Source organism: Pelodiscus sinensis, chromosome 3 (genome assembly GCF_049634645.1).
Source record: "Pelodiscus sinensis isolate JC-2024 chromosome 3, ASM4963464v1, whole genome shotgun sequence".
NCBI lineage: Eukaryota > Metazoa > Chordata > Testudines > Trionychidae > Pelodiscus > Pelodiscus sinensis.
Window position 1 is genome coordinate 175,013,356 of NC_134713.1, and position 13,575 is coordinate 175,026,930.

At 40.3% G+C, this 13,575-nt stretch overlaps 1 protein-coding gene across 2 annotated transcripts in view; it reads right to left on the reverse strand.

The window, feature by feature from the left end:
• Window positions 1-13,575, reverse strand: part of PSME4 (proteasome activator subunit 4) — a 142,550-nt gene that overhangs the window by 63,205 nt on the left and 65,770 nt on the right. For both annotated transcript variants that reach the window (XM_075925476.1, XM_006122111.4), the window contains 4 exons: window positions 13,388-13,455; window positions 12,595-12,810; window positions 10,129-10,286; window positions 9,753-9,848 (listed from right to left, as the gene is read on the reverse strand). In XM_075925476.1, the coding sequence (XP_075781591.1) occupies window positions 9,753-9,848; window positions 10,129-10,286; window positions 12,595-12,810; window positions 13,388-13,455 (538 nt within the window). The remainder of the gene's footprint in view (window positions 1-9,752; window positions 9,849-10,128; window positions 10,287-12,594; window positions 12,811-13,387; window positions 13,456-13,575) is intronic.

A 13,575-nucleotide genomic window follows, 5' to 3' on the forward strand; every position in this document is an offset into this window, starting at 1 on the left:
ACAGTGTCCCCAAACAAAAGACAACCCTTCTCTGATAGGCAAGGAAGTAGTATCAATAATTTTAATCTGTTTCTTAAAAAAAACAAAACAGATTAGGCTAACTTCTTTAGTGCAGTACGTTGGGGATAATGTCAACTGCTAAATGAGTGCTATTATAAAAATTATTTCTAAGATATAAAGAAAGCTAGTATTAAAAATGAATGCTTTATCTGTTTCTACAGCCACCAATGGATAAGTCTGTAAATAGTAACTATACTCAAGGCAGTAAAAGGCATTGTACCATGATTACACCAGCACAACAGTTTTTCCTGAACTAGATCCTATTGCTTTCAGACAGAAGTCTGTCAGCAGAAGAATCCATCGTTTTCTGCAAACAAGCCATATTCTGCAGCAACATCTCTAAATTATGAAGCAAGGGAAAGGGACATTTTACCTCTCTCAAGTCTATACTCCACACTTCAGGATCTGGAGACCATTAGCTTATAATTCTAGCTCTGATAGTATCCAAAATCAATGACTAGATTGGAATACCCTTATTCACACAGTATCTATCTTTCCGTACAAGAATTCCCATTGATCTCAGTGAGCCTACTCATGACATAAGGTTCTATACTCAAAATGAAGACAGGTATAATCTGTGTCCCATAATAGGATTTCCTTTTTATTAATATTCAGCACTATAGCTCAGCCACTGAATTAGCAGCTTAGTTTCAACTACTGAAAAGCAAGCTTTTCTAGTATACACACTATCACGAGCACATGATACAGTTACACTTGCAGATGATGCAGAAAAGCAAGATTCCCCTCAGAGAGGCTATTTATACAAAGATAACAGTTCATTTTATACATAAAGTCACACCACAAAACAGAAGGTAAAAGCAATCTCCTGTGTTTTTCCTGCATCTCATTCCACACTGACTCCAATTCAGAGGGAGCCTTAAAAAAAAAACCTACACTTTGTGTAGGCTGAAAACATATAAATTCAAATTAAACCATCAGGAGGAATTTGTTGAATTAATTCTCCACACTACCAATCCTAAAACCCCCATTGTAAATAGAAAATGTAAGAGGTTTTTTCTTCTAGTTTGAAAACATTTCATTATGCGCCTTGCCCAATTCTCTACAGATACTCTATCCCTATTACAGTCCAGTCATAAGATGCAGCTTCAAAAACAAATGTCAGTTGGGCTTCAATCCATCAATTTAATGGAAAGTTTTCCTAAATACAAATAAGTATCTTGTCATGTTTAGGATTAGATCATGGGCCAAACCAAATATTTCATGTTTAACGCATGAGATTCAAAATTAAAGAAAACAGTTTGAAGGTGAAACAAGGAGAAAACAGGGTTACTCACCGTGGAGTAGTAACTGTTTCCTTTTCTGTGTGGAGCTCCCCCAGCAGAGCTGGGTAGTTTCCTGGAGATGCCAAGAGAGGTTAGCTAGCCCTGCCCCTCATTGAATGACATCACAACCTTACACATTCAAAAGAACTGGTCTCTCATCCATGACCTTCAGACAGCATGTCTTGAGTGAAAAAGTTACTAAAGAAGTTCATATAGCAGTTGTGGCAAAGAGGGAGGAGGTGATACACGTCTTAATCAAGCTGTATTTAAGATGGAAAAATGGAGTCTCAGTGAGTAACCCTGTTTTTTGCTTTCCCACAAGAGCTGTTTAAAGTTACCATAGTAGTACTTAGGCTGTGGAAATGGGAAGCTGGGGAAGAACACAACTGAAGAGCTGTGAAAGAGGTCTTAATCTTTTAGCATTAAGTATGTGTTAAGCAAACTGTACTGGAAAAATCCTGGTTTACAGTATCATGAGCTTCATTACATATAAAAGGTAATTAAGTTATTTATAATCTCTACCAATGTTATGAAGACCCTATGAGCATAACAGGAGATTGCGTACATAAAAATGTTATGTACACAAATACTGTGTGAAAATAAGTATCACACAAAATGTTTATTTCTGCAACCAGGGTATAAACCACACATCACTAAAGCTTTTGACTGACTATTCAGGACCTTAACTCACCAGCACTACTACAGAGATACTAAATCCCTAGGCTTTTTCACTCAGCCACAATACGCCTGTATTAGATGGGTTGAAAGCTGACCAGACCACTTCCTCCCATCCTCTGCCTGGCCTACAGTAGAACTCACAAGTCACTCAGTACATCAAAGTCAAATCAGTAACTACTTTCTTCTTCTTACATTGTAAGACTATGTCTTAGTCAAAGAGCATTTCTGAAACATTATCTTTACCAGATAAAAAGAATACTACAAAGGGAGAAAGTAGCACGCACTTGTTCAGGCCAATGATTCATAAAACCCACTTTCTGCCTCTAACATCGTGACACTTCTGACAAAAAATGGAAAATCCCCCTCTCCAGGCAAAAAAAGTATGTTTCAGACAAAATGAGAAAGAAGGATGCCTTCCTATACCCATGACAATCTGCTTACAGACTAAAGACTTTTATAACAGCTAGCATAGCTTCAAACCTTAGCCATAAATTTATCTACCTCCTTTTTAAAATACAGCAACAGTATTCAACTCTGACCTCCTGCAGCCATGCATTTTGTGTGTCAAATACAGTGTGCATTAAACAGTAATTAATTTCCTTTTGATTATTTTATATGTACCTGTTATATATGTATGAAAAAATTGCTGAGACAAATTACACAGTAATATGGCAGGCACCTAAAATGGAGTACCCAGTATTTTATTTTTTATTTAAGAAAGGATTTCAAACATGCCAAGTGATTTAAGTCAGGTAACAATGAATAGGACCTGTGCTGCTTTCAAAATTCCATTCTTAAAATATAAATAAAGGAATTATGTATTTTTAGAAAAGCAAGTTTACGAAAGTGAGAGTGTTATAGAAACTAAATTATTGAAGCCCAACATCACTAACTAGAAAAACTGAAGAAGTGGGTTGTGCCCACAAAAGCTCATGATACCATCTACATGTTTTGTTAGTCTTTACGGTGCTGCTAGACTATTTGTTGTTTTTTTAAGTTCTTCCAGTTACAGACTAAGATGGCTACCCCTCTGAAGTTTTTGATCACTAACTAGGTGAGGCACTCTCAGAGTCCTTGGTTACAGCAGATATCCAACTCACAAATAAACCGATGCTCCAAACTACACAATTACATTGCTGGACTTTTCTTTAAACACTCTGTAGCTACCACAGTTATTAAATGATGATAAGTGACAAACTGATGAAGTAATTACATATGAAACAAGGCCATTGACTCTGAGCCTATGAAATAAGAGGATTATTCATTGGTATGTAAGGAGTATACTTTAAAGTCCCTGGGGTGCATTAGCTTGACATTGAAGAAAAGTAAACCAGAAACAGAACCAAACAAACAAACAAGACAAGACAAAGTAAATTAAGAACACTGAAAAAGGGTCAAAACAGTTTTCTTACAGAAAACATTTCAAAACACAGAAAGAAACATCTTGCTTTAACTATAACAAGTTTAAGAAATGTATTTTAAACAAGCAAGGAAGTTGGTATAATAGAGCTTCCCCCATCAACAAAGGAAAAAGAACGATGAGTAATAGTATCCACGATAATTCACACTCATAGGAGAGCTATTGGTGAGAGCACTCCTAAAGCAAGGGAACCGGGAATATGAATCCATCTTAAATTATTGCCAGAGAAAACACTTTCATTTGTCCAGCCAAGTAAATTATTAGTTTGAAAATCAAGACATATCAGTTTATTAAGCCCTAACCCAATTTTCCTTTGTAAAAAAGGTTAAGCAGAACTGTTTACAAGTGTTATTTTAAAGATGTTAGTCCTCTACATAAATATAATTTTTGCACAACAGAAAATTTTCGGTCTGCACATCCTAAACTCAAAACTGCGGTTATCTGAAGAAGTGGGCTGTGCCCACAAAAGCTCATGATACCATCTACACGTTTTGTCTATAAAGTGCTACCAGACTATTTGTTGTTTTTTAAGTTTATTCTGTACAGACGAACTTGGCTATCCCCTGAAGCTTCAGAAAATTAAAAGTTCACCATATGAAAAATTTCTCATATGTAAAACCTGGAAATTCTATACGAAAATAAAGGTTAATTATAACAGGTAATTCAGATCTTATTGGAAATGAATGACCCTTCTGTTACAGAGCCTGTGACATTTTTATTTGGATGGATGATTATTAATTTTTATAATTAGTTTTTAATTTTATACTTTTATTTAAACCTAAAAACTTCCTTCCTTACATATTTAAACTTTGTTTTTTTGACACTTATTGATCGAAACATGACTGACTGACTGACATTAATTTAATTTGAGCAATGCTTTCTTAAATTTATTAGAAATACAATATGAATGCCCATACTGGGTCAGACCAATGGTCCATCTAGCCCAGTATGCTGCCTTCTGACAGCGGTCAATGCAAGGTGCTTCAGATAGAATGAATGGATCAGGTAATCATCAAGTGATCCATATACAATAGAAAAGATAACTTGAATGTAGAAAAAGTTTATTTGTTTAATGAACACCACCAAGAACAAAGGGAACTCATTTGTAAAAACAAGAGAGATACTAGTGTAGATTAGGGATTGAAGATACATTTTATAATTTTATAAAGGTATTCATAAATAGGTACAATATGAAGAGTCTGTCAACCACAAAGTAAATTCCTGTAACAGACCCCCAATGTACCATTAAAAAGAATACTATTGCCTAGGTGTGTTTAGACAAATGAATAATTATTTCTGGTATGTTTGCTAGACACACACTTGAGGATTGATGTTAAATATTAAATCAAGGTTGTTGGGGAAATTAAATAGCAATTACTGTTGAAATAAAATAAACCTTCAGGTTTGCTTTGTGATAACTTTTGTTTGTCTCCAAACAAGCTGAATCCCTAAAATCACCAGGTGCTATCGTTACAGTGATTATACTTTCTGAACCAAAAATGGGGACACACTAGCCATGCCCCAATCCCATTAGCCACGTGCACTTGCAACAGGAAGTCCCATCCCTGGGGTAATACTTCTGGGATCAAGATGGGACACATGGCCGGAAGTAAAGGGTGCCGTGTGACCCCTCTAAGAACTCCTCCCACCTTCCTCTACTAATAGGGATGGATTGGAGCCCCATAGGACCCCCTATGCAACTATACTGCAATTGCATTAACTCAGGCCCCAGACGTAGGGTCCCATGACACTGCATCACTAGAGGTCCAACCTCGATTTCAAGATAAAATCCAGGATTCAGGACCCTATTACTGTGCAGTATAGATGCAGACCCATTTGAATCAGAGCCTGAGAGTCATTCAGAACTATCCCACAATTACATGGAACAACTTCCTTAGTCTCAATGGATGATGCTTACCTGTTCTAATTAACTGGTAATTGGAGGACGCTGGAGCAGCTCACCACTTACTATGGGCAGGGGGCTGCTCCAGCCCTGCAAAGGGCCTGTTGCAGACAGGGGATGCTCTCATCCGGAGCAGCCCCTGTGTATAGGACCCCGGGGGACTGTAGGCAGAGACTGTGCCAGTGTCCAGAACAGCATCTCTCCAGACCAAGCACCCTCCCTTGCTCCCGCACTCTCTCTCCTGTCCAGATACTCTACCCCAAACCCCCTACTGCATCCTCCCTCCTGTCAAGACACACTACCCCCAGTCCTTTTCTGCACCCTTCCTCCTGGCCAGAATCTGCACCTTCCCTTGCTCCTGGACCCTCCTTCCTGGCCAGACACCCTCCGTCCTGGCCAGACAGCTACTCCCACCCTGCTCCTGCATCCACTGTTACTCCTTCACACTCCCTCCTGGCCACATACTGCACCCTCCCTTGCTTCTGCTCCCTCCCCATGGCCAGACACCCTACTCCCAGCCTACTTCTGCAACCTGCCTCCCACCCAAAGCTCACAACCTCTCTCAATTCTGCACCCCACACCTCTCTCCCACATCCTGATCCTCATCCCTATCCCACTCGCTGGCAGCCCTACCCCACACACTGAACCCCTCATCCCCCCCCCCCCCAAGAACCTAAAGGGACCGCAAAATCCACTAATCCTGGAATCCCAGAAAAGTAAATCTGGCCTATGGGAGGCCCTGAACCTCAGTCTTCCCTGTCTCTTCCCCTCGCCCTATGGGGCTGGAGCACCAGATGAGTGAGGTGTCTCAAATGGGGAGGGGGGAATGTCACATCAGTGAGGGTTGGGGATTATTGGAGGAGTTTTTTTTTTTTTTTTGCTTCTCACTTGTGTGGTCCCCAACTGATTTTTCAGTGGGTCAGTGGCCCCCGACCCAAAAAAGGTTTCCCATCCCTGCCATAAAGAAAGAAAACACTGAAACTTTTTGTATTGGACATAAATTAATATTTTACATTGTTTAAAATTAAATTTGATAAACATGAGAAAGTTAAAATGTGTAGTCTGTTTAATAATTTAAATTAAACCATTCTCCCTAGCTGCAGCACTAGCAAAATGTCTCTGGAGTAATTAACTATGAATTTCCATTAGCAACTGGTAGTTCGTGAAAAAGTTTGCATTGAGCCAGGTGGTCCACCGGGTGCGTGGTGGAGAGAGCCCCTCTCCCCGGGAAAGCAGCACAGCCCAGAGCAGGAGGGTAAAATCTTGGCATGACACTTTAGAAAGGTTGCTGATCCCTGATCTAGATGGTGCTTGGTCCTACCCTGAGGGCAGGGGACTGGACTTGATGATCTCTCAAGGTCCCTTCCAGTTCTAGTATTCTGTGACTCTATTACTCAGTTAAAGGTAGTTTCTATGATCAACTAGAACAGCTAGTATGCATAATCCCTTCACATGATAATCTTGTGATCCTGGGGGACCTAAATGCAGTTACTGACTTCCTACAAACTGGGTTTCAACAGATCATCGGTGATTATGGCTCAGGCACACCCAATGATAACTCTTGCTGCTTGCTTACATTCTGTGCCTCTCAGAACCTTTCCATTCTTGGTTCATGGTTCAAGCGGTGATGCATACACCAAATGTCATGGATTTCTCAATACGACATCACTCAGAAGGAGCTGGTTCACATCATTACATGCAATAGGTGTCTCTTCACCTCCTGTAGAGTATATCATAGTGTAGAACACAGACCACCATTATGTCACTGATACGCCAATGAACAAGTAAGACCTCAGTGATGAAGAAATTTTATGATGCACTTTACATGTCAAGTTTATCCAACAGTTTTGTACTGATGTCAACAACGGATTTTCAGCTCTAGCTAATCTGTCTGATGATGTGGCATCGCCTCGGGCCTATTCACTTACCCTCGATCATATTCACTTTTACCCTCGACTAATCTGCTGATCAGGCAATTGGCTATAAACATCCAGCACACTAAACAAACAAGCATCCAGTGGGGACAGAGTTCGGGGAGTGGGGACGGGAGTGGGGGCAGAGTTCTGTAGCTGGGGACAGGGGAATGGGGACGGGAGTGGGGACAGAGTTCTGTAGCTGGGGACAGGGGAGTGGAGTCTGGGGAGCGGGGACAGGGTGTCAGTGGCAGCAGAGTCACCTGCATCTGCCTCCCTCCCAGGATTCTCTCTCTCCCCCTGCCCCCCCCACGGGAAGCCAGAACATGCCTCCTCCGGGCCCCCCACGGCGCAGGGAAACCCCCACGGGAGCCTGCACCGGGGCAACCCCCACCCCTCCCATGGCGAGGCCAAACCCCCCTTCCGTGGTGCAGCGCAGCCCGGCCCCTCCCCTCCCGCAGCACGGCCAACCCCCGTGGGCACCTGCCCCGGGACCAAACCCCCCTCCCGTGGCGCAGCACAGCCAACCTCCTTCTGCAGCATGGCCAACCCCCACGGGTGCCTGCCCTGGGATCAAACCCCCCTCCCATGGCGCAGCCCAGCCTGGCCTGGCCAACTCCCTTCCCTCCCGCAACGCGGCCAAACCCCGAGGCGGACTCCCGCTCCCGCGGCGCAGGGTGACCCCTGCGCCCAATTCACCCCTCCGGCACCAGCGGTGCAGGGAAGCCCCTGCACTCCTCCTCTAGGGCCAACGCCCCCGCCCCCAGCATGCAACAGAGCTGTGCGAGGGGAAGCAGCCCGCACACTTCCGGAACCCCCGAAAGTGCCGCGGGCTTCTGAGAGGACTTCCGTCCACCCCGCGGGAAGCCGGCACTACACTAGAGGTAGGCAGTGGGGCTTCTCAGGGGTGGGTGGAAAATGAGGGGCGGGGTTGCCCGAACGCCTCGCGATCAACTGTTCGAGGCCTCGCCATCGACGGGTTGGTGACCACGGCTCTACAAGGATAGGAGGACAGCAACAGGTTGTTGTGGGAGCCATTGCCCCACTATCCTCCCACACTGACCAACAGAATAGGACAGGGACAATACCACGCCTTTCCACTCCCACTTCCCAAGCTCCCACTCTGGCATGGACTCCCACTCAACCAGAATGTTTCCAGAGGTTGCTATTTGGGTGAAGTACCGCAGCACTCATTTTCTGACCAGTGTAAACTCCAGATATAAAAGCTGTAATAGAGCTCTACATGCTGGAAGAGTTCTTCAATCCAAGGGAGACAAAAGAATTGCAAGCCTGGAAGGGGGAGGGCTTCAAATGGAAAAGGCAGGGTGCTGCCTGGATGGTGCATTGCCACCACCCGCATCTCACTGAAGCACCACATGCAGGAGTCTGGAGCACCTTTGCACATGCTGACGCAGCATTTTTAAAGGGCCACAAGCCTCTTGGAATTGCCACCCAAATCTGTGGGCCTGCTTCACCATCTTGTGATAACAGAAGGAACATATTTTAACTCATGGTCACATTTTAATTTCTCAACAATAGCCCAAATGTTCTTAACTATAGCACAATGAACAGAATTAATGTTGAACTACTAACATGAAACATATACGTTCCTGTACTTTCACAATTACAATTTATTGTAGTATATTTTCTCAAGTCCAAAGTACACAAGTGCTGGTAGCCAGATTCATGGCTGGTCTTACACGTTTGCATGGTTATTCAGTAACCTAACTGAAATGGAACTAAATCTGCTCTTTTAATGTAACAGCCGCAAAATTCAATTTCTGAAATTTTCTGAAGTTAACATCTTAGTATAAAGACCATGGAACACTCAGAGCCCTAATAGCATTATTCTTTCAGATTTAAGAATCTGAATAAGACAACAGTAGACTGGCTTACACTGAATGTATTCTTTTTGTGATCAGTCAAAATAAAAATATTTTAAATGAATGCCTGAATACTGGACAATGGAGCAATTTTAGCAGAAGGGAAACAGCCTGTTTGATCCAGTGTGTGCACTCATGGGGGAAGGCAGAGAGCCTGAGGGTGAAAAGTCACAACTTGAGAACTACCAAACGGACTCTACCACTATTTAACTACATCATTTGGAATAAATCAATTAATCTCTTTCTGTCACTATTATACATAGATATGGAAAACTAAAGCAATGATACAATACTCATTACTTACCTTTATAAAGCATATTAAACAGGTGTATATGAAAAGTATGTGTGTTAAGTAATATTTCACAACTTATATATCTAACTGTTTTTATAAACACAGACCTGAAACCATGCATTTTCTTAGTGTGATTAGATAAGTTTTGTTTTCAAAGAATGCCTCCAAAAACTAATTCTGTCTTAGAATCCGATGTGCAATAACAAAAATAAGAACCGAAGTAATAAATTAAACATTACCATGTTTACAAGTATAGTACTAAATATATTACTAACAATGTTTTAATTATTGATAACCTACATAAAACACAGCTTACTTACAGGTGAGCTATCCTCTCTCCTTTTAGAGGAGGTAGAATGTTCCCCGAACCAATTAAGCAGTTGTGCACTATAGTGAGACTCTGCTGTACATCATCTCTGGAAGTAAAAAAATTTAATGTAAGAAAATTAGAAGTGAAGACAATTTCTTTTCTTTTCTTTTTTTTTTAATAAAAGATGTTTCTTTTTTATGTGCAATTTTAGCAACTTATCTACTCTGCAGGAATGTAATGCACTTTGGATCTTCTAATTCACTAACAGGATGGAACAACCTTCCTCCCACACCTGCTCCCCTTTAATCAGTTAAGCAGTTAAATTTTACATTCTTACTATACATATGGACAGAGTCTCCTAGTACATCCCACATGACACTACTGACCTAGACATTTCTTGTTTTCCATTTGCATAGTGCTCTAATTTGGTGAGCTCTGGCTGAAGAAAAGAATCCAGTAAGTAATAGGCAAAGGTTATTTCCTCAGATGAAGGAACATGCCATTGGATATTCAGGTTCCACAAATCGCCTGGTTTACCCCAGTCCTAAAATAATAAAAACAAAAAGACATTTCCTCTTTGAAAAATATGAAGCAAACATTTATTAAAAAGTTAACAGATATGAATAATATAACTTTCAAATCTAAGACTAAGTAAAAATATACTGTCAGCTCAAGGAGTTAAATTTATACTCAAATCTAGTTGGCAAACCAAGAACAATATGAAATCTGCAACCAATATCTAGACTTTAAAAAAATATTCTTGCTAGGAATAAATCGCTGATAAATTTCCATGATCTCACTGAGGCGGACGCTCTATTTGACACAGTCTTTCATTTACAGGTGATGGATACAGGACATACCCCAATTCTAACTCTGACTTTTGACCTTTAAATCAGAGGTCCTATTTAATCGGTTTTTAATCACTAGCTACTTAGAACAATCCTGAAGTATTAGCTATACTTATTATAAAAAACAAATTTTAAGTTTGATATTCCCATCCCGGGTCATCAAAATTCAGTCTAGTAATTTTAAAAGCCTATATGAATTCCCTTGTGATGCACTAATGTTCTATCCAGTTTGGAGACATTAAGATCATCTGAGGTAATCAGTTCTAATTCATATTTTAGCCAAGAAAAGTGATAGTCATGTTAACATAAAAATTGGACTACCGTTAGCTAGTATGCACTGAAAGAGATTTTGTAGAACCCAGGAGTCCTAATCACAGATTAGATCCACGTAGTATAAATGCAGTCCCGTACACAACCTAAAACTTATCTAACTACAGAGGCGATACATAACAGAGAACGATAACACGTTCCTCATATTGCTTCTTCACTTCAGCTCAATATTTTTTCCAGAGAAACAACTGGCTCAGGAACTTGCTGCTCAGATTTAGAGGATAGTTCTGAAGTTAAGTCTGGCATTAACACTTTTTGGGATGGCTCAGGAGACCAGATGGAGTTTGTGCTGCAGCAACTCACACCTGTATTACGAATGGACACCTTATTTCATGATTCTAGACAGAGTTCAGACATGATACAGAATCAATCTATTTGTATTTTAACTGAATTTTAAATGTGACGGCGTTATTTCTCTCTACATTATTCTGATTATTTTTCTTTAAACATTACTCTTAAAATATGTCTAATATTTATTTGAGAGATATTTTAGAAAACAGTCATGTTTCCCAACCACTTCTAGTGGTACCAATGACTAAACAAAGGGCAAACAAGTAGAAAAATCAGATTCTTAAAAAACCCACATGTTCATATTTATTTATTTTGCATACATTTCGTACTCTTCATGAAATGGTACAATCCCATGAGGAGAAAAAAAGAATAGGAAGGGCTATACGGTTGGCTTATCAAATATAGAGGTGAGGTAATGATGCTTTGGGAGACTGTATCAAACGTGTTAATATTTTCTAGGTATAGACATAAACAGGGCTCGACAATTAGTGTAATCTACTCCCCCGTGGCGAGTAGATTACAAGCCGGCAGAGCTTGCCGCTGCGTGGCAAGCCCTGGACATAATATATAAATATAACTATAAATATGAGGGTCAGTGGAGTGTTGAGGAACCCAAAACTTACTGCTCAACTTTAAAGTTAACAGCAATTTATATCATTGCATTTCATGATTGTCAGATTTCAAGTCAATTCATAAATTGCAAAGTTTAGGCATAATACAAATCTATAATCATCAGCTTTGCTTTACAGGCAGTCCCCGGGTTACGTACAAGATAGGGATTGTAGGTTTGTTCTTAAGTTGAATTTGTATGTAAGTCGGAACTGGTACATATTGTAGGGGAAACTCTAGCCAAACATTTCTCCAGAGATCAGTTTTATTCTCCCACACCTCACTTTCCTCAGTCCTTTATTCTCAAGCTGAGGTGTCTGCTGAGAAAAGCCGCTCCGCGTCTCCCTGGTCTGCTGCGGGGGGGGGGGGGGGCGCTAGCTTCGCGTCTCCCTGGTCTGCTGGGGGGAAGCAGCTAGTGCGGGGTTGCCTCACCCCGTTTGTAAGTAGGGATCCGATGTAAGTCGGATCCATGTAACCCGGGGACTGCCTGTATATTATTTACATGTAGTATTGTGAACATCCGCAAAGATATGTTCCATGTCATTAAGCGATTCAACATAATATTTAGCATGAATCTTTTCTGCTACCAGAATAACTTTCAAGGTTAATACAGCTACTAATTTGCAATGCAGGTTTCAAAGTTTAAAGCATCTTTCAATTACACTTTCCATAATCACTGTGTTGATAAACCTTGAAATAAACACAAATAAAATAGAGAAGCATTTTTAAAAAGGTTGTCAAATCTTCTAATCCTAAATAAATGAAAATCCTTGCCTTGATAGGAAAGTATTCAGAAAGAGGCTTGTCAAAGCCACCTGGCACACTGCAGTATTCTGTGGGGTAGATAAGTGTAGTAGAACGAAGAAGATGGTGCAGTAGGTTACAAGACAGAATGTAACCCTGCTTACAGGTTAAATGTAGGGTTCGCTGAAGAATCTTCACAAGCTGCTCCCTGTATGGCAGCAACTTCTTTCCATCTACTCGAGTGATCTAATAAAAGACAGAAACATTAAAAAGTAAAGAAAAACAATGAAGTTCAGTAGCAGTAACACTGGATAAAGTCCGGTACGAGTCCATAGTACTTAATATAAACTGACTAATTAAATATGTATAGAAACATACACTTTTTCTGCTATATGAAACAATATTGATTATTGAAACAGCAATTCCTGACATTATGGCCTCCCCAAGTCCCAGTGCTGTTCAATTTCCATCATATGTAAGATTTCTGTCTTCATCAGTGTATCAAATTTCATTGTAAAATATATAACTTCTCTTGGACAGTTTCTTCCCCTGCCCATTATTGGTATTAGAACCTAATACTTTAAATTTATTTCCCATATAATTAGAATATTTATTTTCTGCAATGTATAAAATATATTTATAATATACTTTTGCTTAATTCTTATGGAAAAAGACCATATGAAATATTACATATAAAATTTAAGTATAACAGGGCAATAATGTAAATGAACTTTTTTCCCCAATGGCACTAAAGTTGAGCCAATGATGAAACAGACATACAAAAAGACAACCAGCATTTAACTTTTAATATTCTTTGTAATACCTCTGACAAAAGCTGAAGGTTCCAGAGTAGTTCCTTGTCTAGCTCTTCATCATGCAAGACATCATCATCTGAAGAGCAGAAGTGTTAAGCTCTACTGTTACTATATAGAAGTTAAATGTTCTTAACTTAACGTTCTCCAATTTTTGAAATTAATGCCTCTTGATTATTACAAACAAGCTCAGCCATCC